At 35.3% G+C, this 27,894-nt stretch overlaps 1 protein-coding gene across 1 annotated transcript in view; it reads right to left on the reverse strand.

Annotated features, from left to right (window-relative positions):
* Positions 1–317: 317 nt before the first annotated feature.
* The window catches only part of LOC145666437 (clavesin-2-like), an 81,024-nt gene continuing 53,447 nt past the window's right edge, over positions 318–27,894 (reverse strand). Inside the window, exons 7-8 of the mRNA XM_081733663.1 lie at positions 15,794–15,938; positions 318–797 (exon numbers count right to left, since the gene is read on the reverse strand). Coding sequence (XP_081589789.1) covers positions 742–797; positions 15,794–15,938 — 201 coding nt within the window. The 3' untranslated portion in view covers positions 318–741. The remainder of the gene's footprint in view (positions 798–15,793; positions 15,939–27,894) is intronic.

The following is a 27,894-nucleotide window of genomic DNA, read 5'->3' on the forward strand; positions in this document are numbered from 1 at the left end:
AAGTGAACTACCGTTGAAAAACCAAAGGTAAACTAAATTCCCAAAACTTTCAGTGCATCTCCAAGGGCGCCGATTTCTCTGTAAATTTGGTGTGTGTGTGGGGGGGGAAGGGGCATTCAGATGCAGAAAGCATGTATGAGGATTTTTTAAGACAAATTGCATTCAAATTATGCCAAATATTGTAAATTTACAAATACAATGAGAGGGCTTACATGAGCTTTGGAGGGGCCCGAGCCCCCTCGGACCCCAGGATCGGCGCTCTTGTGCATTTCTCTTATCTCTTGTTTACTTGGGCAATACAAATAACACTAATGACGTATTGTATACAAAATAAGTGTATTTTTTTAGTGTATACTTACAGTTTTTGTACATATACAAATAGTTATTGTTATAAATTAAGTTCATGTGCTTGTAACTTAAGAGAAAGTAATTTAACAAACATGTTATAGTAATTATTAATAACATACAATAGACAAAAACATCCCATTCCAGTGGGATTTCCATTCGTCATGTGCGTCTGAATCTTTCACATAGTCTTATACCAAGACATATAGAACTCCAATACCAGGTGTATATACAATAAAAAAATCTTCGTATAAAATATAAACGTAAAGTAGTTGACATATTCGTATATATGTTTTCGGTGATGCATCATACCCCAGCTCCTTAACACTGGACACTATTGTGCTGGACAAATCGCTGACAAAGTTTTGGCTTCATTTCAGAAACTTTTGTGTACGGTTAGTCATTTCCTTTGATCGTTTCCTTTGTGGATTGAAATCCGTAAGTAGAAATTTCTGAAAAAAAAAGAGAGAGAGAGCGTAGAAATTTAAAATATTACGTATATCGATTCAAAAGTAATAGTGAAACTAGTTAATACGTTAGCCTATATACACAGAGAAAATAAACGTAGGTTACATACGTAAATCCTGTAGTTTTTGGACTAACGCACGATTATAGGTAACAACCTGCGGTAAACGTATAATTGAAAACGTATAATACTTTCCGTATAAGTGTTCCATCTATACGTACTTTCCGTATGGAAAAAAGAACTGTATATAGGTTGTAAGGAATACTTTACGTGTAAGTGTTCCATCTATACGTACTTTCCGTATGGAAAAAAGAACTGTATATAGGTTGTAAGGAATACTTTCCGTATAAGTGTTCCATCTATACGTTCTTTCCGTATGGAAAAAAGAACTGTATATAGGTTTAAAGAATACTTTCCGTATAAGTGTTCCATCTATACGTACTTTACGTATGGAAAAAAGAACTGTATATAGGTTGTAAGGAATACTTTTCGTATAAGTGTTCCATCTATACCTACTTTCCGTTTGAAAAAAAGAACTGTATATAGGTTGTAAGGAATACTTTCCGTATAAGTGTTCCATCTATACGTACTTTCCGTATGGAAAAAATAACTGTATATAAGTTGTAAGAAATACTTTCCGTATAAGTGTTCCATCTAGATGTACTTTCCGTATGGAAAAAAGAACTGTATATAAGTTGTAAGAAATACTTTCCGTATAAGTGTTCCATCTAGACGTACTTTCCGTATGGAAAAAAGAACTGTATATAGGTTGTAAGGAATACTTTCCGTATAAGTGTTCCATCTATACCTACTTTCCGTTTGAAAAAAAGAACTGTATATAGGTTGTAAGGAATACTTTCCGTATAAGTGTTCCATCTATACGTACTTTCCGTATGGAAAAAAGAACTGTATATAGGTTGTAAGGAATACTTTCCGTATAAGTGTTCCATCTCTACCTACTTTCCGTTTGAAAAAAAGAACTGTATATAGGTTGTAAGGAATACTTTCCGTATAAGTGTTCTATCTATACCTACTTTCCGTTTGAAAAAAAGAACTGTATATAGGTTGTAAGGAATACTTTCTGTATAAGTGTTCCATCTAGACGTACTTTCCGTATGAAAGAAAGATCTTTATATAGGCGGTCAGAATCTCACATATAGATGAATGTACTGTAGGCCTACATAATATATAACTGACGTGTGTAGCACATTAAACTACAAATTTCATTTTTAAATACGGGCAACAATATGTACGTGGAACTTTTTGTGTGTAAGTATATGGTGGCAACGTGTCTGACAAAGTGAAATAAAAGATAATATCGCTTGGAATCAAATTACAATCGAGTCGTTGACATAGAAAAGCACGTAAGTGAAAAAAAAAGGAAAAGTAAGTTGTATTATACGTAGGCATTGTCTTTATTTCCTTCTTTTAACCCTCTAGCTTTCAGAGTTTTCTGGAAATGTGTACTCTCAGGTGGATACCTTGATGTAGTACTACGTCACAACCAGTTAAAGGGTTAAAAGCGGGATTTCACAATTACGCTGAAGGCATAATATACTGAATTTCACATCTCCAACATAAGCAAAAACTCACAGTGAACATTTTATGAATATACCTATAATCGGGGCAGGATATATATGTAATTCAACATATAAACCATAGAATAAAATTTTATTTATCGAAAACAAAACTCATAGTTAGATGGAGTAACTTTCACTTTATTTATATTTAACAAGTTTTTTCTATTTCTTTGAAACTGCAAAGTCTTTGATCAAATCCTCAATCATTACTATTATTAATCATTACTGTTACTAGTATTTTTTAAGCATTTATGTGTATGTGTCTGTGTGTTTCAATAACGTTGAACATGTACAAAAAGTATAGAAATACAAATTTCACAGACCGCATACAAAGTTTGTCCTGCTTTTATTTAGGCTATGAGAGGGATTTCTTTCTCTTCGGATTAGGATTTAGATTTCTGGGCTTTCGGCATCTAAGGCCTTTAAGCCCGTCACGTTTGAGGGATGACGTCCCTCGGCAAGCACAACATCCGGGGAAATGGAAGGAAGAAAGGATTGAGAATGGAAGGTAGCGGCCTGGGACCTATAAGTTAGGTACCACTCCGGCATTTGCCTGGTGTGAATGAGAAAACCCAGGAAAACCTCATTCAGGGTGGCTGGCATGAAAAAGCCTTATATATACGGGGCCGGATTTAGGGGGCGACCGGAGTACATGCACCCCCCCCCCTCCGTTCTGAATATACACTATCTAAACAGAAAATGGCAGTGAAAATAGCAATACTTTCCAAAAATTTCATGTCATGCTTTCGTTTCGGGCTTAAAAGAAAGCGGTTTTGCTAAACACAATAGTTTAAGTCAGTTCCTCATACACATCACAGATGCCTAAAGGCATTTAAAAAAATTTAAATTTGATTCAAACGTACTGATAGTTATTGGTGCACCCCCTCAGAAAATCCTGGATCCGGCCCTGTATATATATATATATATATATATATAATTTAGTTGCTTTCAGAAAAGATGTCTGGCGGGCTAGGGTAGGAAAATGACTGGAATCACTCAGAGTGATATTACAATGACAATAATATAATACAATACAAATGATTTTTTAAAAATTTTTTACTGTTTTGTTTCTTCTTCTTTTTTTTAAAAAAAAGCACCAAGAACATGAGCACGTGTTCAATTGATTTCTAAAGAAATGTATTCGTAGCAAATAATAAATCTTTCCCGAAGAGGAAAGGCGCACGGAAATGCGAAGAACACAGAACGTTAAGTTTGCTTTCCCATGTATCAAACATACTGTGCAAAATTATCGCACAACGAATAGAAGGGAAAATCGAAGAACGGCTATCGGAGGATCAGTTTGGATTCATGAGAAAAAAAGAGGAAGAAGGGAAGTATTACTGAGTCTAGGGTTGATCATGGAACAGCACATCAGAATAAACAAACCAATTGTGATAGCATTTGTAGATATAGAGAAAGCTTTTGACAATGTAGATTGGAATATCATGTTCAGAGCCTTGAAAAATCTAAAAGTGAATTACAGAGACAACAATAATATACCAACTTTATAGGAACCAAACAGTTGTTATAGGAAGAGATCAGAAGGAAGCAAGAATACGTAAAGAAGTGAGGCAAGGATGTGGACTTTCACCTCTCCTGTATATAGAAGAGGCTATGGAAGAATTCTTTGAGAAATACGAGAAAGGGGTAAAAGTAAATGGTCAGGTTTTCAGCACAATAAGGTTTGCTGATGACATAGCATTGATAGCGGATAACAATGAAGACTTACAGGAAGCATTTCTAACTTGAACGACCAACTGGAAAAAAACATGCAAAATCAAGATAAATAAGAAGAAAACCAAAGTGATAAAGTGCGCAAGAGCAGGACAGGAAGAGGCAAACGTATGGCTAGACGGAGAGAAAATCGAAGACGTTAAGACGCCCCCCTATTTCGGGAGTCTAATATCCTCGAACGGAAGAAGTGAAAAAGACGTAAGTTCCAGAATAACGCAGGCTAAACAAGCATTCTGTAGGAAAACAGGACTACTAACATCAAGAAATGTGTCGCTCGACGTTCGTAAACGATTTATTAAGACTCTGGTATGGAGTGTGGCGCTTTATGGATCAGGTACGTGGACATTGAGAAAAGCTGAAATATTCGATCTGGAAGCATTTGAAATGTGGTGTTGGCTCAGAATGCTGCGCATATCATGGACCGAAAGGAAAAGGAAGGAAGACGTACGTACTAAAGGAAGCTAATGAAGGACGATAGATCATGAAGATAATAGGTAAAAGAAGAAACAGCGTGCTTGGCCATCTTATTCAACACTCCAATTGGATCACCGTGCTGATAGAGGGAAAGGCAAAAGGAAAGCCAGGAAGAGGAAGATCAAGGATAGGATATCTAGATACAGTTACGAAGAAGAGGCCTTGTCAAAATATAAAACAGCTCTCCCAAGCGAGAGAAAAGTTTTAAAATGTCCATGTTGCCCACCAACCTATGGTTGAGGTGAACAAGAAGAGAAAAATAAATTTTATTGTTATAATAGAAACACATCCAAGCCAAGTCTATACGAGTAGTGACCATGATTTAAAACTGTATATTTTAAAAAAATATTTGGGATTTCTATAGCGAATTGCAGAAGTTTCTTGTCCATTTTCTTTGGAATATTTATTGTTATTATTATTTTATTGTTTATGATTTGTTAGTGCCTAAAATGAACTAATTTATACCACTTAACGGGTTCATTGAATTATTTTACATTTTAAGAAACTTATTTTGCTTATTTTCAGATAGTATAGAAATTACGAGTTTCGTAAAGTGGAAAATAGAGATTTTGGAATTGGACACCTTAAATGTTAGCTTGAACTAGACCTAATATTTAAAGCTTTTCTAGCAACAGTTCCGTACAATAATTGGAATTAGAATTATGAGTCACATAATTATATGGTTATCGACATTTTATTTCAAGTCTTTAATCGTGTTACGATGTAAATTTAACATGAAACGATTCATATATGCCAGGGAATTAACTGTAGTAAAAGAAATTGTTATTATTTTATTTACAATACATATTAATCCTGTAATAAAGCTTGCAAAGATATTCCTTAGTTAAACCAAACGGTCTTCCGTGCCATCTGGATGCATACCGCTTAAGAACCTTAACTAAAAAAATCTTCATTTGGATCATTTTCTCCTTCAACAGAAATCCTCATAAAGCGATCCAGCGATGAGTCTGCGAGTCGATTTCTTAAGTATATCAATATTCGCTTCATTGCGCTAAAAGGCACTTTCAGCGGTAGCGGTTGATATAAGAACAGTTAATATATTTTTACATCTGTGCTTTTCTAGTAAATAATAACATAATGAATTGAACTCAAAATATGTTTTAATAGTGACACATACTGTTGTTCACACTCTTTTTTTGCCAAAAAATTGTGTAATTTTACATCTGCTTGTAAATTATCTTCATCTATGTCATGAATAAACTGTATCATGACGGACATACTACATGGTATGTTAGCAGGAAAGAGAGGCAAGGGGGCGAAGGAGATTACAATTAAAGACCTGAATTGCAGAACATCCCAAGTCCACCGGAGTACTTTTGTGATTTTAGAAGAAAGACAAGAAGATTGTACTTGGCATGCTATTCTGTTTAGTTGAAATTATTTTGTATTTTTTTAAAAAAAGGTTTTGATTTGGATTTACGTATTATGCAAGTGAAGAGCCCTTAAAACATAGATGCTAACATAAAAAACTAAAAACGCAAAATACGAAGAAAAAGGGTGGACTTGGAATGTTATGCAATTCAGGTCTTCAATTAATGGACGATATCAAAACAGACAAATAGTATGTGAAGACGAAGAAGTTAGCGGAAGACCATACAGCATGGAAATATTTTAGTTGCAACAAGTGAACTAAATGAGGCAGAGAAGTTTTGCTAACGAAATCAATAAAAAAGAATGACTATATCGGACCAAAATTCAATCGTGTAGTATATACTCATTACAGCTTACCGAGTTTACATGCAAATTATTCACGCATGCAACTTATTTTGGAGTACATACATACTTTTATCCTAGACATTAACAATTTTCTGTGGAAAGGGGATATATCTCGAAGTCTAAGGCGTAATACCCTGCCAATCACCCTTCTGAAAGGAACACTGATGTTTTTTTTTTTTTTTTTTTTTTTCATCTAATGTGGAGATCTCTTTTGCAGGTTCTGGTTCAGCTGCATCATTTGCAGTATTGCACTGTATGGCCTATGCTCCATGGTAAATTTGGGCTATGGAAAATTTCTGTGATGCCATGTTCCTCGATGCCCTAAGTAAATGCTTAATTTGCTTCATGGTTAGCCAACCCATGCGTAAAATAAGAAATTAGAATATTATAAAAGTTGATTCCCATTTCGTCCTTTAAGAGCAGAATTTTTGAAAAGTCTGAAACACGTATTCACTTTTTATCGATGGTAAGGTTATATGCAGTTGCCTAGCTTAATCTCTCTAACTTCAGGGACTCGTGAGATACACTATTCTTGGAACAAACATTGAAACTTCTTCTATTATCTGTAAGATATACATTTCAAACAATTATTTCTTGTTCTTAGCTTCCATGACAAAAGGAATATTCTGTCTAGATTACTCGCTTGTGTCTCAGCAATGTCATTTCAGACCTCTTTTATGAGCACGACTTTTAGCGTTGTGTCGTTGGCGACAGAAAACATTGTGTTATTAATCAACTATTTACGCATTTCTTGTTGACCAGGAGGAATGATATAGCAAGTTGTTATCTCATTTTGCAGGTCCCCATTCTTCTTAGATAGCCTATTGTCAAAATTATTTTCTTGTGAAAACTATCAACGGCATGCCCTCTTTGAGTAGGTCTAACTTTTAAAGAGAGTAGGTAATACAATCGCAAACTATGAATTGTGTCACCACTCCTTGTGTTAAGAAAGCTATATACAAGGTATAATCAAAAAGTGTGGTGAATGTAGTTGCACAGTGCCATCCGATGTTGTATCAGGCCCGTATCCAGAGGGGTTTAGGGGGCGGGTTTCCCCTAAATTTTTGCGGGCCCACCTTAACGTTTCACGGGAGGCTTGCAAATGAACTATAATATGGTGATGAATTATAATATTTTTGGATCGGGCCCCCCTAACTTCAGCCGGGCCCCCCTACATTTTTGGGCTGGCTACCGGCCTGTATTGTATCCTTTTCAATTAGTAAGCCCGGTAGCCTAAACCTTTGCTACAGTCAGTGTCTAGTTTGAACGAGTCGTGACATGTTAGCAGTGATGCCAACCTGTGGGGAAAATCCCATATTATGGGAGTTTTTGACCTTATTTTCTCGGAAAGGGATAATAAGCAGCATATATGGGATTTTTCGAGAAGATCGAAATTTACGGCTTATTCATTTAGATATTGTAAAAAGTGACTAACAGAAAGAAATTTAATTTTTAATATTATAGCATACTTTTAATTAGTATAACGTGGGAAATTCGCACCTAAATTGGGATTTTTTGCCTCTCGACATGGGATTTCGTATTTTCAGGTTGGCATCAGTGCATGTTAGTTGGCTTCCAGAGGCAGAAGAGTGAGGACGTGTTAAAGAGTGTCTGTCACGCGCCAATCTTAAAATTTCTTCTAAACTGCAAAAAAAGTGCCAAAGAAGCGCACGAAATGTCAAAATCAGTGTATGGCGATGAAGTGGTGGTATTGAAGACTGTTTCAAGTGGTATAAGTAATTCAAAAGCGACAAAGAGTCGGTTGAAAACGAGCAACGATCAAGACGTCCTTTAATGGCAAAAACAGATAAAAACGTGCAAAACTGCGAATGTTCAAATAGGCGAATAACTATTCAAGAATTTTCCGAAGAACTAAATATCTCGTATGGGTTCGTGAAAAGCATTTTAACCGCTGATGCACAAATGCTTCCTTCTTCGCCGCGAAAACGCGTCGTCCCACACATTGCTTTTGATCCGCGAGTTTATGACGAAAAAAAAAAACATTCCTGTCTGTCCACATTCCCTGTGCTCTCCAGATATAGCACCATGTAACTTCTGGCTCTTCCCGAAAATTAAAACCATGCATAAGGGAAAACGTTTTGACACCATTCCTGACATTGAGAGGACTTCGACAGTCCAACTGAACGCCCTTCCAAAAGAAGTCTTCCAGAAATGCTTCCAGTCATGAATTCAATGTTGGGATAAGTGCATTGCTAGCGAAGGACAGTACTTTGAGGGGATTAAAAATCAAATTCCATGTAAGCTTGTTGCTTTGTTTCTAATAAAATTATTCACCGTATTTTTTTATCATACCTCGTAAATATGACTTTTGTGGGTACCTGTTATGTGGATATAGGCCTAACTGTTTAATTACAGATTAGGAGTATTTATACACGACGTTTATCTATTCCTAAGGTTATCGCTCAGTTAGAAGCTCTCAAGAATTATTATTATTATTATTATTATTATTAATAATAATAATAATAATAATATAATTATTTAACTTTCGAGCGGACAATTGGAAATTTTAATTGATTTGCATGTTTGATGGCCTCTACATACCAAAATAAGTTATTTTTGATTGTGTGCCTGTCAATTCGTCTGTTTGTTCCATATGTAAACATGTTCGCTCGCCAAGAAGGATTACCCTTCAACGTTTCCGCACCAAATTTTTTCTAGAGTTTCTTTTCTTTTCTTTTTCGTTTTTTAATTTTTTTCCTACCACCAAAATTAAGACTAGTTTACAGAAGAGTAAAAATTAAAAAAAGTACGATATTCTCGAAAACGGCTCTAACGATTTAGTTTATGAGGCGTAGTGTATTCTTGTGGATGCTTATTTGTACGATTTTCCCGAAATGAACTCAGGCGATTTTGTCCATATTTCATAAATAAATATTTCACCCATGATCTGACACTTTGGCGTAACTGATTTCCCCTGAAAATCCGTAAGGAGTAGTTTACTCTTTTTTTTTTTTTTTTTAATTTTCGGACGACTTTGTCATAAATGAGTCATATTTTACAAAAAAAAAAAAGTTTCAATTGTGAAACAACAAAATACAACACAGGCCATCTCTTATGAAAAAAAAAATCCACAGCTGTTAGTTTACGTTTGAGGGGTAAGTTTGTAACGATAACGTTTATGTATATTATGTAATTACAGGGCGAGAAGGAAAATAGTCCGGTGCCTTATGATAATAAAGCTTGTGGCCGAACTTGTTTAAACTTGTTCTATTTATGCTGTTAAAGATTTAATAAGTGAGGAAGCCATAGTTAATTGACGTGTATTTTTAATTTCTGCAAAGTGAATGTTAAGTATTAAGGAAACACAAAGTTTAAAAGGAACAGAAATTGTTTAATTTATTGAATTAATTATCGAGGTAACTTTTGGTGGATACTAAAGTAATTTTAAATGAACGAGTCCGCAATATTTCATTATATATATGTGTTCTTTTGAGACGATTTTCTCAAAATCGAACCAGAAGATCTTATTTATATTTCATTAACAAATACATATATAACACAAGAAAATATGTCAATTAACAACTGCAGCATAACATGATTTATTTAAAAGAATTAGAGTGAAAAAGTTTAGCACGGTGGCTCGTTTACGATTTAGTACGGTGTAGTACCTTTATATTATCTTGTTAGTTTTTCCTGTGCGGACCTCTTCACCGTTCGTCTCTTCCATTTTGAGTCTTACTTCCCTCTCTTCCCATCAGGTTCGATTCCCGTTGAGAAAGCATCGAACGCACCATAAGAATTCGGATTCTACATCAAACTGTTGGTTTTGTCCTGTATATATATCCTTGCAATTGCCAAAGGACTTTAATGCAACTGAATCAATCAAATAAATGAATATTTATATTAAAATGAATATTTAGTATACAGTACAATGTATGCATCATTTTGTATTTAAATTTCACCTTATGTATTAAAATGCGTTAATAGTATTCCACGTTAAAGAAAAAGAAAATTAACACAACAGCTAGTTTGTTTTTTTAAAATGTGACTAAATTAATACGAACGTAATATTACATAATACTTATCATTTTATAATCCTATTTATTTACGAGATTTTATAAAGTTCTAGTATTAAGCTGAACGTTTAATAAACTCCCTAACTAGTTCTTGGTTCAGTTCCCGTTGGAAACTCATAAACATTGGTGTCGGCTCAGTATGGAGGCGTGTGATGAATGACCTGGATAGTAGCAAGCTCTGGTCTCGAAGCCCGGAAAATTCATTGCGATGGGATTCAATGCGCTGACAATGCATAACCCAGATAAAGCTACCTGCCAGGCCTTGGCTAAAAGGGAGCTCTACTGAAAATATTTTCTATACTTTTAACATTGGAGAAGTTAAGCTAGCATAGCTTTGTGTACTCTTATTACTGTTATAAATAGAATTTTAGAAACAAAGCTAATAATCTAATAATAAAATATATAAGTTTTAGGAGGAAAAGAATAGAAATTAAGGGGAAAACACGTAATCCACGGAGTTACAGAATTTAACTAGGTTGATTATTAGTAAAGTTATTGTCTTGTAAACTTGAAGTTGTAGGTTCGATTACTTGAGCCAATCACCTTGATTAAGTCTCAATTTTACCAATAAAGTGACATTAATTATATATCCCTTCTTATTAAGAAAGTTTGTTTATTAAATAAAAAAAGAACTTTTATACATACACTTACTCTGTCTATCCATGTGACTTTCGTAGCGTAGTCGCTCTCGTATTGGTGCAAGCGGTCCCATGTTCGATTCCCAGTAGGAATACTCGGTCAAAAAAGTGTAGAAACTTTTTCAGACCAGCCAGTGAATTTTTTTCTTTCAAACCAGGCAAATGCTGGGATGGTACCTAACATATAGGTCCTAGGCAAGAGCGCCGATCCTGGGGGGTCGAGAGGGCCCGGGCTCCCCCAAAGCTCATGTGGGCCCCCATGAATTTTTATGGATATATATTTTTATATGTATTTTTATTGTTATATGTACTGTTATATATATATATATATATATATATATATATATATATATTTATTTATTTATTTATTTATTTATTTATTTATTTATTTATTTATGAATGCCCCCCCCCCAAAGTTACAGAAAAATCGGCGCCCTTTGTCCTAGACCGCTTCCTTCCTTCCCAATCCTTTCTTCCTTCTCTTTTCTCGGATAGGCTGATCATCGAGGTACGTCATCGCTCATACATGAGCGTCTAACATGGTCATAGACGCCGAAAGCTCTGAAATCTAATTCTAATCTGTCTGTCCATGTTTTCGTTCGTTCGTTCGTCCAGGAGCTATCTCAGGAACTATTTGACGGATCACCGTTAATTTTAGCCACGATATCGAAGGTCAAAAAGTTGGGAAACAATTTCGTTGATAAAGAGGTGATCCATCCAACGGAAGTGGTAGAAAATCAACCATTTCCGGTTTTAACGTTAATCATATGAACCAAAATCGGTAATAGGTAGATAACGAGAAACGGCTTCCCTGTAATCGATTAACCCTTTAATTGGCAAGCATTGATAGCATTATCATTGAAATATTTCGTTTGCTTTTATGGTTGAGTCATGTATTTCTGATCAGAATTTCGTAATTTTTAAAGTATTTTTGTACTTTTATTATTATTATTATTATTATTATTATTATTATTATTATTATTATTATTATTATTATTATTATTTTACAAAATACAAGGTGTTTATTTCAGAGCAATATTGCCATAAAATAGGTCTTGGCCTATGTTTAGCAGAAGGGGTCCAGCTCTTTTCTCTAAAAAATGTTACAATTTTGGTAATTTCTGTTCACATTAGGTTAGTTTAGGGTAGGTTATGTTAATTTAGGTAAGTTTAGGTTAGGTTCGGTTAGTTTATGTTATATTAGTGTATGGGTCCAGCATACTTTTCCAAAGAATGATAGAATTTCGCTTATTTCTACTAATAGTAGGTTGGTTTAGGTTAGTTCTGGTTAGCTTAGGTTAGAATAAGTTAGATTTGGTTACGTTCTGTTACGTCTAAGTACTTCCATCATTCATTTCTCCTGTAAATTTTCTGTTTTTTACGTGCTTCTGGACCCCTTGTACTAAACATACTCCTAGGTCTTATATGTGTAGCTACTGAGCAGCATTGCCTTCTTATGGTAAAATATCATAAGAATATTCTCAATAATTACCGACAGTTTCCTTGAAATATTTTCCTACAGAGCAAGAAACCACAAATAAAAAACAAAAAGCGAACTTTTGCGAAACGTAGGAGATAAAGCTTTTACAATACTAAATTTGACTGTCCCCTATTGACGAAGATTAGAACTATCTAAAGAAGCGACCCACAAATCATGTATATCAATATTGTATGAAAGCAATAACGCCAATTAAATAATCACTGAAGTTATAATCCGCGCGGATAACGTAATAGAATATGATGTTGCTTGAGAATAAGACTGCCAAATAAAGGGTTAAGCGTCCCAAGAATACATATCATCTCCAGTCTGAACTCTCTACTAAAACCAGAAGTGATAAACGTGCAATACAACATTACATTTTACTCTATATTGATTACATACAGTAAAAACTATAAGAGATAGCGAGTGATTTTCGATAGAGTTCGTTATTGCAGTTGATCTGTTAACATCTTCACTCGTAAGTTTTGATAGTCTGTCCATTACTCCAAACGATAACTCTTGAATAAAAACGATTTTTAATTTTTTTGTAGTAGATAGCTATATCTATTATCAAAGTCGCGTTCGTTAATGCAGTTATCTGATATAATTTTTCACAAGTAACGGTGACTTCAACGCTGGTGATACATACCCCCTACTATAGGAGCAAAGGTACACTATCTGGCCATTCGTCACCGTACACCCCTCCCAAAGTGCTTGGAATCGTCTGTGCACGCGACACTAGCTATAAAAGGTGTTGCCGCTGGAGAACATACTTACATTAGCTACAGCAGCCAATATGGACAAACGACTCGAACTTAGAGAAGAGGAAAGAGGGATGATAATTGGAGCCCACAGGTTTGGGCATTCGACACGTGAGATTTCCAACAAATTTCGAATACCCCGATCGACAGTGAGCGATGTTATCGTGAAGTGGAAGCGGGAGGAGGTCATTACATGCCGACCCAGACCAACTAAACCGACAATATTAACAGATCGTAACAGTCGAAGCTTGAAACGTGAGGTGAAGCCAAATCGGAAGGCGTCGCTACAGATGGTGGCACAGGAGTTTCGATCGGCTTCCGGTAGTGTTGCAAGTGATCGTACTGTCCGCCCTGAAATCATCGCACTTGGTTTCCATGGTCGTTTTGCAGTTCACAAGCCGCTTATCATAGCCCGCAATGCGACCCGTCGTTTACAGTGGTGCAAGGAACGCTGCCATTGGACTCCTGAGCAATGGAAATCCGTCCTATGGAGTGACGAATCGAGCTACCAGATGTGGCGTTTTGATGGACGTGTGTAGATGTGGCGTATGCCCTGAGAAAGATCTTTACAAGAGTGTATCGTACCCACAGTGAAATTCGGCGGAGGTGGCATCATGGTGTGGTCGTGCTTCTAGTGGTATGGTCTTGGTCGTCTTGTTTTAGTGCCTGGAAACATGAATGCCGATGCATAGCAAACGGTTCTGGACAATTATGCCCTACCGACACTGTGGGCACAATTCGGTATTGATCCATATCTGTTTCAGCAAGACAATGCTCCATGTCATACTGCAGGTGTTATAAACACGTGGTTCGAAGACATGGGTGTGCAAAAACTTGGTTGGCCAGCCGAAAGACCTGATATCAACCCTATTGAGTATCTTTGGGATGAGTTAGAGGGCCGCTTGAGAACCAGGCCATGCCGCCCAAAAAACATTCGAGAGTTGTTCACCGCTTTGCAAGAGGAATGGGGCAAGATTCCCGTCGAAACCTATCGCAAGTTGGTGGAAAGTCTTCCTCAAAGGGTTGCAGACGTAATTGCGGCGAAAGGTGGCCCCACACGATACTAATGGACTGCTGAAACCGGATTAACGTACTAGTAGGGGATGTCCGGTGATAGTGTATATAATTGTAGTATGTTAAAACTTACACATCCCACCAGTAGGTGGTAGCACACATTCTCCATGGTAGACATCTACCGGATGAAACTGAAACTTTGCATGAAGATTTTTATTGTCTTTTGTAGAGTTTATTATTAATGTTCACAGACTATTTGAAACTAGTTATCGTGCCCGAGCCTTGGACCTGCTGTACAATATAGCTTAAAATTGTACTTCATTAAAATCTTTGATTGTTTACTATTAGGAATTAGTGTGACTGTTTGCTATTAGGAATTTGCGTGACTACTTATTATTAGGAATTAATGTGATTATTATTAGGAATTAGCGTTACTGTTTACTACTAGGAATTAGCGTGATTGCTTACTATAAGGAATCAGCGTGACTGTTTATTAATAGGAATTAGCGTGACTGTTTATTATTAGGAATTAACGTGATTGTTTATTATTAGGAATTAGCGTGATTGTTTACTATTAGGAATTAGCGTGACTGTTTGCTATTAGGAATTTGCGTGACTATTTATTATTAGGAATTAGTATGACTGTTTATCATTAGGAATTAGCATGACTGTTTACTATTAGGAATGAGCGTGACTGTTTACCATTAGGAATTAGTATAACTCTTTACTATTAGGAATTTGCGTAGAATAAGGAACTCAGAAGTTTCCCTTTTATAATTAGGATATTACATGAAATAAGAAAAATTTTCATGCTCCTAAATAATAATAAATTCTGATAGATAGGAAAGGAATACCATACACTAGAAGTTTCAATTTCGTTCATTAGATGTCTACCACTGGAGGATGTTACCTGCCATCTAACATCATTGTGTGTAACTTCTACTAACTTTTGTTTCAATAGTAGAAAATGGGATATGGATAGGTACCGTTAAAGTCACCGTTACCCGTTAAGATGTTAACGGATTGTCTCCATTAATAAACTTGGGTCAAGATAATCTAGTTTAGTTATCCATTACGAAAAACAGAATTGAAAAATCACTTCTGCCCAAGAGTTATCGTGTTGACTAATGGACGAAATAAGATGTTAACGGATTGATTCAATTAATGTATTCAGCCGTAATAATCATCTAACTATTTATTGCAAAAAGATTGAAATATTCGCTTTCGTTCAAGAGTTATAGTGTTGGCTAACGGAATAAGTCTCTGTTATCCGTTAAGATATTAACATATTGATTCAGTTAATGAATTCGTCCGAAATAATGACTTTAGCTCTCTATTGCGAAAAACAGAATTTAGAAATTCACTTCCATTCAAGACTTATCGTGTGAAATAATGAACTGATGTACTAACATTACAATATTTTTCATTTGCCTAATAATAATAATAATAATAATAATAATAATAATAATAATAATAATAATAATAATAATAATAATAATAATAATAATAATGACAATAAAATCTTACCTTCTAATACTGGACTAATATTTCTTACATAGTTGGTCCACCATGTGTTATCGAAACCTTCTACAGTTCCTCCGTATGTAGTTGGCAGAATTTCAGGCTGAATGTGTTCGTCGTAATTGGAATTTATTGGTCCATGAGGCAATACCTGATTAAAAGAGATTGTTTACAGTATCCATACACACACACAAACAAGTTAAGATAGTTATTTTAGAAAGTTGGATGTTATTATGAAACGAATGTAATTCGTTTATGTCTTTTTAGGCTGCCCAAAAGATATAAATGATGTTTAAAGTAATTAATGAGCTTTTGTTTTCGAGATAAGGGCACTATTGAACTGAGCGAACAATTTTTGTTTACTCTACACTATGCACTTCTTTTTTGTGACTGTGCATTTCTCATGGTCTTTGAGCAATATTCACTAAACTCCTCACCAGGGCCGTGCTGGGATACTAACGGGGGCGGTGGACAAGTCTACCAAAAGGGCGCCCATACAAACGGGAAGAGAATGTCCATTATATTTATTTGTAGATTCCATTAGTATGCAATCGGGTGTAGTGCAATGGCGGTGCAAGGGTAACTCCCAAACAAACTGGAGTATTCCTTCGAGTATTTTAGCAAATGTTGAATGAGGAAAATGTTCAACAATCAAGTACAAGATTTCAACAATCAAAAGTAATAGTACAGCGTTCAAATTAGAACACTTAGAATTTGAAAGAGAGATACACATGTGTGATTGATCTATTTTGTCTCAGTACTAAATAAACTCTCGGAAGAAGAATTTAAATGAAAAGAAGTCTTTAAGGCATCAGAGTTATATCTTCTAGGCTAATGGTGACGGATGATATAGACCCCTATTAACGACTTTCTGTACAAATTAAGAGTGTGTGAAAATAGAAAAAAATAACTTTGATCCAGATTAGGTTTATAACGACTGTGCATAAGACAGTCAGGTGGCAAAGATCATATATGATGAACCACATGACAACAACGATTGTCACAAATGATGTCAACACAATTTGGGCGAAAGTAAGCTACATTAAAAGATTTCTTCCTTGTAATACGTAATTCTGTGAAAGATAATAATTCGGAGTACAGAAGCAATAAAACTCGACGAAACACAAGCTGTTGCGCATGTTTCACAATGGTACAGTACAAGGAAATACAGTTTCAAACTACCGATTTATTCTGTTTCGTACAAAATAGGAAAACTATGAAATACCCAGAGGTATCTTGTACAGTATTTGTGCAATACAGTATATGTACACGAGACAGCTGTGAATAAGAGTTCACAGTCTGATATTGTAGATCGTTGATCGTATTGCAAAGATGATATCGGTGAAGCAAAATTTTCCGCATGCGGTGAAACACACCTGAAATTTCGCAGTTGACTGCCGCAGCTATATTAATTCGAGCAACAAGTTCTTCGGCTGTCGAATCTGGTGTTGCATACAAAAGGCGTTTCAATCACCCCCTTTAAAAGGGAATCAAAGGGGCGTGAGGTAGGATGAACGAAGTCGTCATAACACAGGTCCTTCTCTCCAATCCAGAGATCTGAAATGTTTCATTTAGGTAGGTCTGCATATATTTGTTAAAGGTGCTCTGTGTGCAGGTGCTCTGTCATGCTGGGATCACATCTGCTGTCTTATGTTCAAGGGCATATGTTTTAACAATTTCGGGAGAACATTACGTAAAAAAAAGTATGTCCTCTCACAGGCGAGTCGGCAATAAACAAGGTCCTACCACAAAATTATCCACCATATTGCACAGCACGCTCACATTAAATCTATACTGCTGATCGTTCACTTGAGTTGAATGTAGATTTTTACGCCATACACTTGGCTACTGCTAGTTTCAGGATGGTGTCTGATCATTCCAAGTTCGCTGTCTTCATATTCAACTGCCCACATAGCGCGATTCCGATTTCACGTAGGGGAAATCGAAGAGACCCTACCTCTCGAATGCGAATATGGACTCGTGGAAAGAATACAGGGAAAATTAGTCTCCTTTGAGAGCGACGGTCACGATATAAACGAATCGCCTCTGGGCTATTTCTCTTTGCATATCCATAAATGAGGTGCATATCTGCCACCTCATGGATAGGGTAATCTGCCATTGCGCAGGCACATACAGGTTAACACAATCAATTTTACTTAAACACCAACGTCTACATTTTTACACGACCGTGAGTACCTAGACACAACTCTCTAACGTTGAACGCATCATTTTCTATCCTGTTATAAAGCAATTCCATCGGAATATATATATCACTCAAGTTGCGTAGATGCCTACTATAACACAGCCACGCTAACTGACGCTATTCCACAACAAAACTGCAAGACAATCTTCTGCGAGTCACTCGCAATTGACACACAAGGGACGAAAATTCCGTAGTGTGCGGCAAAAGCATCACACCCTTAGTGAAAGTCTATAATCTACGTATGTACTGCTACATGTACGGAAAAGTGCCACATTCTCTTTCCTCCATGTAGGTATTCATCCAGCTACAAGGTACATTAGAACGTCGAGAAAATATTTTCTCCAATTTTTGGATGTAATTCCAACGAGCTTTCTTCTAGAAATTTTCTACAGCAGTGACAAAATCAAAATGTAAGTGAGCTACACCAGGGCGCGATTTTGGTATATTCACAATATCAATGTAGTTTTTTGTAGCTCATGGGTAAGGGGCGGTTTGCCAACTCTAAGGAAGGGGGAAAGCCAATCGAAAATATTCCTGGAAGAATATTCACCTAACGGATAAATCAAGTATATTCACCCAGTGTATTTCTTCGCATCGATATGTAACGTGTACAGCATCTCGTGTTTCGTTTATTTTTGTTGCTTCTGTGCACAGAAATAATATATAGCACGGAATTACATATTACGAGGAGGAAACCCTTTAATCCAGCTTTAACCCTTTTACAAATATGTATTCAGGAAATATTTGGGAATCCTTGTGTCATGTGGAGAATCCACTGTACACTCGTTCATCGCTTATGATCTTTGCATTTTTGGATACTACATGTAATGTTTGTTTACATGCCACCTGATTGTCCTATGCACTATCGTTTTAAACCTAATATTAATCAGTTATTATTATTATTATTATTTTCATTTTTACACACTCGTAACTAGTGTTGTAAAAAAACGGTTTTTTTTTCTGTGAATTTTTTTTCAATAAAAAACATCTTTCTTTTTCATGTTTTTTTTCAAATGTCTGTTTTTTTTCTGGCAGCTATTATTTATTGATGTATGTTGAAGATTATTGAAACAATCAATAGAACTTGAGTCGAAGCCCTCGTAACTTACAAATCGTTTGTTTCCTTGTACATATACGAGCAAAATCGTATGATTATTCCTTTCGGACCCAGATCATTTTTGGAGTTTTCCTACTTTGTCAGTTAGTGACGTATTCCTCAAAAACCATTTACCCTATTGATATGGTTAAGACCTTGTTTTTTAGAAAAGGAATGTGGCTATTTTTTGGTGTACGTTCCATTGCAGTGTTGCGAGCGGGTGGGAAATTACTGAGGGAAATGTAGGGGTGAAAATTTGCAAAAAAATCCCTAACCGAAATTCAAGATTTCTTGTATCTAACACCACTGTTGCCATATGGGTCTAAGTCACCTAAAACGATTCTTTGGTGCGTTGACAAGGTACAGTGAAAACCTGAAGTCGTTCGCTTCCATTCAAAGAGAGAAAGAAAAAAATCTGTTTCCATACACATGAAATTTTGACACTTTTTACACCTCAAAAGCAAAAATCAACAGATATGCCGACGCTACAGCTTCTCTAATTATCCTATTTGAAACTTTTTATGGTGTGTTCTGTAGGCTAAAGAGAAGGCTTTCAGGTAGTTGTACATTTGTTCCAACGTAGCGAGCAAGAGGGAAATAATAGAGGGGAAAGGGAAATTTGCCGAATTTTTCACTTAAAATCGGGAATTAATTGTTTTGGCTGGAAACATTGCCATAAAACATACGTAAACTATCTGAAAGTAAACCTTATACCCTAAGAATGTATCCTACAAGTATCATTGCGATATCTAACAAAGTAAACATGAAATTTAAAAAAAAAATCTCATTCTAAATTAGAAATGCACAATTTTCTTACCATTTACAGAACATGGTTTATTATAAGCCACGACTGTACTTCCCCTAATTATTCTATTGAAACTTTTTATGGTGCGCTGTGTTGGCTAAGGACGAGGCTTTCAGACAGTGGTACGTTTGTTCGAATGTAGCCAACAAGAGGGAAATAATAGAGACAAAAAGGGAATTTTTCCAAAATTTCCTCCTAAAATCGGAAATTAAAATTTTCTGTAGCTGGCAACAGTGCTAGCAGACACACACAAACTATCATAAAAGAAGCTTTGGTATCCCTATTATATACCCTACAAGTATTGTTACGATATCTAATAAAGTAAGCAGATCATTAAAAAATATTTCAGTCTACGTAAAAAAATCAATTATCTTTCCACTTAGAGAACAAGGTCATAGTGCGTTGTGAAGGGCAAAGACAAGACTTTCAGATACTGGTACTTTTGTTCCTATGTAGTCAACAAGAGGGATATAATAGACAAAACAAGTAATTTTCCCCTAACATCTTGAATTTAAATTTTCCGTAGCTGGCAACACTGCTACCAGACAGACGAAAACTATCTTAAAATAATCACTGGTACATTACTAATATATCCTACAAGTATCATGGCGATATTTAAGAAACAATGCTTTTAATTACCAAAAATATATTTCGATAAACAGAAAAGTAGGGAAAATCAAGAGTTAGAACCTAAATCCGAATTTTTCGTGCGTTCCCTAATTACTCCACTGTAACGATATGTACCCGAGTTTGTTCAGTAAGAACAAATGTTCGACTGGCGTAAGTTGACTTGTATTGGGACGTATAGGTAGGTTTATAACAAAAATTTCGAATTTTTTGCCCAAATTTTAGGAGATTTTAATTTCCGTAGTTGGCAACACTGCGCACAAGCCCATCCAATTGATGTCAACAATTAGGTATCCATCCGACGTATCTACCTGACAAGTCTTAAGGAGGTCTCTCTACAACGAATGAAGCTACAGGGGAAAAGTAATAAAGAAAATTCGAAAATTCTTGAATTTTTGACGGGTGAAATTTGAGAAGGAAATTCGACACACAGAAGAAGAGGAAACTAAAATGATAAACTATGGACCAACCATATTTGGCAAAAAAATATATACCGATATCTTAATTAGTGACCATACAGGAGCGGATTAAAAAAGTGACACACGCGTATGTGCCACTTTGGCCATGTGGGTCCGAAAGGGTTACGAGTGTACATTTAATTACATTTTTTTGACTACTAACTTGTGTTGTTGTAGTAATTACAGTCTTGACTAATAATAATATCGTTGTTGTAAACAATCATAATCTCTCCTTTTTACATCTTAGTTCCAATACTGATGCTGAGAAATGCAGGGTGTTTCAAAATGAATATCGGAGAATTAAGTCTTCGTAATACTTATTACATTTTACGCACAATTATAAACAATACATCAAATAAAAGAACACCTCAAACAGTTTTTGCTTCAAGTGTTCGATGTGAGCTTCATTCGTCACATGGCACACATTGAGTCAATAGGTGAGAAAGGCCCATAAACTTTCCGCCATATGGCACAAAATATTCCATTCATACAGACGGTTGCACTGTAACTACAGATTCAGTCTTTGCAAAATTAAAATACACAAAGCTTTCTGGTCTCTAGTCTTCATTTTTGCTACTTGCTCTTTCTAACGGCAGACAGAGGAAACAATGCATGGCATGCGTGTGTACAAAACTGTTTGAGTTGCTCTTTCATTTGATAATACTTATAATTGTAAGTTAATTGTAATAGTTTCAAACCTTAATATTCATTTTGAAACACGCTGCATTACTTCAAATTATGTCATCCTATATTCATGTCTTGTACATTCATGTCCAAAATTATTGTTCCATGTCTATAAATATGTTGTTCTAGGAATATAATTTGATAACGAATCCGCCTGGTATTTCTTATAATGTTAGTATGTGTATAATCGGCAAAGACATGTATGTGGAAAATTTCATGTCAAAACAGCAGTAAATAAGAACAATAAAACGAAAATGAAACTTTCTTGTCCATTTAGCAACATTTTCTTTTACTCTTTCTCATTTTCGTATTTATAATTCTTTTCCTTTGAAATTTACCATAAATATACATTTTCAGATTATACACACAGCATCAGTATTAAAAGTACCCTGCAAAATCATTATCAAATTATATTCTTACAAGAAGACAGTTATAGATATGCGACAATCATTTTGGACATGAGTGTACATATCATCGGGCCTGCCCTAGGCAATTTGTCGCCCGCGCAATGATGTAATTTGCCGCCTCCCTCTTTCTCCAGAAAGAACAAATCTTAAAAGTCACGATTTTAAGTATGCTACTCCAGCATGAACAACGAAGGGGAGAGAAACTACATTCGCACTTAGAAAGGCTTAAATACTTACTACAAATACAATATTGTTGTGTCTGTTTTTTTCTTTAAATATTAATCTATTATGTTAGTGAAAGATAAAGCAAATACATCTGAAAGATGGTAATGCTTTTTATAGAATTCAATATCGAGTTTCAATCTCAACATATCAGTTTGCAATTATAGTGCAACTTGCTCTTTTACCTTTATTTCTTGATTTTCCTTCTACATCTGTTATTTTTTTTTAAAGTGTTTCCACCTTCAATGATAACGATCCTATTTGCGACAAAGACAAGAGAACCTCTGCTAACTAACCAAAGGGGGCAGGCATTCGAGAATTGAGTTCCTGTATTTGACAACAATCAAGCAGTTTATTCTGGGATTTATTTTACAATTTGCTTTAGCACTGATCATGAGACTTAAACTAATGAGACCTAAACATAATTTATGAATGTAATATTCAAATAGAAGGTCAGCTTAGTAAATTTAGCTACCATGATCATGAAGTCTGTCTCCAACAAGAAATATTTATTTTAAATAAAATACTTATGACAGGTATTGCAGCCCCGTGGAAATGCACGTGTTGCACATATGATAGAGCCAGCAATGCATATCATATATCAAGTCGACAAATTATTTATATATGATATTCAGAAAAATATTAGTAGGCAAATTAGTTTTAGTTTTTACCTTTAGACAAGTTATTTGCGTTTTATACTGTTCGTTATATTATTTTCGTACTTATTAAAGGCCTACTTTTACGAAAAAAAAATGTTCATTTCTACTTTTATTTCTTCGTTGATATTGGTGAAACAGTACAGAAACCCGGATTCTTAGTAGGTACACTACTCATATAAATTGTAAAATATTTGTAACGTATCAGTTTCTAGTGTTTAATTTATGTTGCATTTTATGGTAATTACACCTACATAAAAATACTTCAGACTTAAATGACGTAAGATACATTACAAAAGACTATTTGAAAAAAAAACGAAATTTAGAAAAAAAACGAGAGGCAATGTTTTTTTTCTTAAAAAAACGTACATTTCTGAAAAAAAACGAACGGTTTTTTTTCTATTTACAACACTACTCGTAACTTGGACAGGAAGCTGTTCATTTATCATCCGTCACCATTAGCCTAGAAGATATAACTGTGATACGTTAAAGATTTCGTTTCATTTAAGAGGCTTCATCCCGGCGAAATTAAAATACTGCTAATTTTACAGTAATTATGTTACATCTTCAAATAGATAAATATAATCGAGATGTGGAACAAGAGCGCTCTAGACAATATCATTTTACATGAGATATCGTTAACACGTCTCACTTATCTGCTTTCGATTTCGAGCCATTTTGAAAATCGGCATTTATTTTCGCGTTTCTAAACGGCTGAAAACGGAAAGCCACTAGGACACTTGTGATAACGGTACCTCACGCGAAATAATATTGTCTAGGGCGCTCTTGTTCCACATTTCAATTATCTTTTATCTATTTGAAGATATCACATAATTACGGTAAAATTAGCGGTATTTTAATTTCGCCGGGATGAGGCCTCTTAAGTTTTTCTTCCGAGAGTTTATTCTATACTGAGACAAAATAGATCAATTACACAATGTGTATCTCTCTTTCTTTCGAATTATAAGTGTTCTTCTAACTTGAACGATATACTATTATTTCTGATTGTTGAAATCTTGAATTTGACTTTTTGTTCATTTCCCTCACGCAACGTTTGATAAAACACTCAAAGAAATATTCTATTTTTTTTTGGGGGGGGGGAGTCACCCTTGCGCTGCCATTGCACTATATGCGATTGTACACTAGCTGAATCTAAAATTAATGGACATTCTCTTATACCTGACTCTGATCCGTAGTTTTCTTCTTGAGCTATGGCTGTTTTCAGATTTTTCGACAAATTTTTGAGTGATCAAGGTGCCGAAAGAAGGCATTTTTACATCCAGTTTGGTTCATACGTTTGATTTTTACCTCGATGTCAGGAATCACCTCAGGACGTTTGTTATATTAATTAAGTTACCCCTGTGTATATAGGGCGCCATTTTATGTATTAAATTCACTCAATTTGTTTAGTAACGTAAATAGCTAAACCGTAAAAACGTCTTTATTAGAGAAACATTTTTATTTCTTCTAATAAATTTTTTGTCCAACAAAATGAAGCTAAATATATACCAATAAATCAATATAGTGATATAAGCTATATTTTAGAAATACAATGAAATGATTGTTCGAATACGGCTCTAAAACACACAGGAACAATCAAATTTGTAAATAAATAGTAGGGATGCGCACGAGACGAGTCGAGACACAGGGTTTTCCTGACAAAATTCGAGTCGAGACACGGCTCTTACAATAGAAAAATATACATTTTTCGAGTCGAGACATCACTTTTACAGCACATTTTCGAGACGAGACAGCCAAAAATCTTGTCTCGTGCGCATCCCTAATAAAGAGCTTAAAATAAACTTGAATTGTTTAAACTGCGCTATATTGATTACGCTTAACTTCTGAAACTTTTTTTTTTTTTTTTTGCCAATAAATGAGTAGCAGCAGGAAAACCTTCTACATTATCTTATCAAATAGACCTACACGTTAATTGCTTTACTGGCTTTATACATAATTTGAAAAGTGGTTGTACTCTTTACCATACAGAAGAACTGTGACATACAGAAGAATAAATAAATCCGTTTTTCTTTGATGTGGTTTCGCAAGGGCGTCTTATGTAAAGGACACGGTGTACCCTTCTCGGGTTCTTTAGCAACAGTAAAAGTATGTATTTATTGTACAGAAGAACTGTGACATACAGATGAATAAATAAAACAGTTTTTCTTTGATGTGGTTTCGTAAGGGCGCCTTATATAAAGGGCGTAGTGTACCTTTCACGGGTTCTTTACCAACAGTAAAATTATGTATTCATTGTACAGAACTGTGCCATACAGAAGAATAAAGAAATCCGTTATTCTTTGATGTGATTTCGCAAGGGCGCCTTATATAAAGGGTGCAGTGTACTTATCACAGGTTCTTTACCAATAACAACTGTAAGAATTTATTATTTTAAAAAAAAGCACTCGTATCTCTATTTATAATGTGATGTTTGGGAGGGCGCACCGGGACATGCCCCGGTATCCCGGTGGACGAGCACGGGCCTGCTCCTCAGACTGATGTGTCACCAAGGGAAAGGATTTAGATTTAGATTATATATATATATAGTGATACTTTGGAATAGGAATCGAATCTATTCCAAAACCCTGTCTGAGTTCCAGAACAAGTTTTTTCCCTTTAAAATAGTAGAAACTAACTTGATTACTTCATTCCTAGGTCCTGCGAACTAAAATAATTTTTAACAGTATATTGTAATATCCTATACGTAGTTATATTTGTAAACATTAAAATGTGCTTTTTATTTATAAAGCATATGTTAATGTTTATCACATGAAGTAGATGATAGGAATCATCGTTACCACTTGGTCATGTGATAGAAGAAGAACTCCAGCGTCACCGCTGCTCAGAATATATAAAACTTCTTGCATCGCCTCAATCGACTTCAGTTTCGGCTAATCAACTCCCCTCTCTTAGCTTGCCTGGAGCTCTGAGAGATTCTAACCTCTTCTAGCTTGCCTGGAGCTTTGGGGCCTCCTACCCACTCAGCTTGCCTGGAGCTTTGTCAAAACTCAACAGCTGACCCAACATAATACACCTATATACTGTTTGCCTATACACTTATATACGGAATCTTGATCAAACTTTGCATATTGATAGAAGTCGTTAACCAGTGTCTATTTTAAGATATACAGTCTTGTTAAAAAAAATTTAAAAAAAAAAACTGGCCAGCCACATTGCTTTGGAAATTCCCATTACTGTTATCCACAACTGAAATTAAATCCTGCATATGTGGATTTTGTGTGGCCTATTGGACTTTTATTTAGAACGAAAGTATTAGCATTTCCTATGAAAATTTGTCGAAATTTAGCCTTTTAAAGCAAAGTGGATAGCTAATTTTCTTGATCAAGATCTTACATAATACGAATTTGTCATATTGCACAATTTGCTGATGATATAGCTTAGCTCAATTTTGCATTTCGAATGCCATTGTGTAGCTATATGTCTGATACAATAAAATAAAAGAAAAAAAAACAATTGTAAATATTTATTTTAACTTTACCTAATGCTAATTAAGGTTATGCCTCGTATTCACCTCACCCACTAAGTCCTTAATGTGTATGCAAATGGAACACGTAGAAGGAAGGAACAAATGCAGTACTACTAAAATTCACCACGCTGTGACCGAAAAAAAACTTGCGAAAAGTGCGTTCGCATGTTTCTGTCCGCACACTTCAAATCATTGCACATATGTTTCCGATAACTAGTTTCATACCAAACTCTGTCTATAATGTGAATCACTTGAAAGCAAAGATAAACGATGCAGTTGGCATTGGTACGCCAGACATACTCGACAGGGTATGGTATGAAATTGATTATCTCCTGGTGGTCTTGCGTAGCGTAGTCGCTAACGCTCTCGTCTTTGGTGCGGTCCCGGGTTCGATTCCCGATGGAAACAATCGAAAAAGTGTAAAAGTTTTTTCAGGCTAGTCATCTTGAGTGAGGTTTTCCTGGGTTTTCCTCAGAGGCAAATGTCAGGATGGTACCTAACATATAGGTCCCAGGCCGCTTCGTTCCTTCTCTTTCCTCGGATGGTGTGATCGTCGAGGGAAGTCATCCCTCATACATGACGGGCTAACATGGTCATCGATGCCGAAAGCCCAAAAATCTAATTCCTAACCTAACAAGGTTATCGGCTGGATGTGTGTAGTAATTTGAATTTAGCACACAGAAACATATTGACATACAAACACACTTTCGCAAGTTTTCTTGTCATAGTATAGTGGATTCTAGCAGCACTGCAATTCTTTTGACACAGAATAAAGTGTTTTGAGTTACCAAACAAAATAGTGTATCATTTAACTATAGAGGTGCCATCACTCCGGAACAACTATGTATCTTAAGAAATCGTTGCCATTCTTTTCAAAGAGTCGAAGACCCTGTATATACTGTACATTTATTTATCTTTCTTAAGATAAGGTAATCAGTAGATCAACCCAAAAGCATAAAAAGCATAATAGTGATTTACACATATGGTGGTACCTTAAACATGGTTGTGGTTGTCTAAGGGTCCAGAAGAAACTAATTTTAAAAGCATAGTAAAGCATAATTTTAGAAAATAAAGCATAAAGCATAATTTAAAATATATAGCACAATTCTTCAAAAATTCTGTTTAACTGCAAGTTTAACATACTATATTAATATTTTTTAAAACAAATATTTACAAGCAAAATCATTGAGAATAACAACAATGAAAAGCTTATTTTTATTCCTGTAAACTTCTTTTCGGTGTAATCCTTTGATATGGAGAAAAAGAGTAAAAGAAGAAGAAAAGTTTCCGCCAACAATGAATAGTACACAAGAACCCCACACTGTATTGTTATATGTCCAAAATTATTGTCGCATGTCTATAAATATGTTGTTGTAGGAATATAATTTGATAACGAATTCGCCCTGTATTTCTTATAATGTTAGCATGTGTATAATCAGCAAAGAGATGTAAGTTATATGGA

Source organism: Thermobia domestica, chromosome 12, assembly GCF_964235325.1.
Source record: "Thermobia domestica chromosome 12, izTheDome1.hap1.1, whole genome shotgun sequence".
In the NCBI taxonomy this organism is placed as follows: Eukaryota; Metazoa; Arthropoda; class Insecta; order Zygentoma; family Lepismatidae; genus Thermobia; species Thermobia domestica.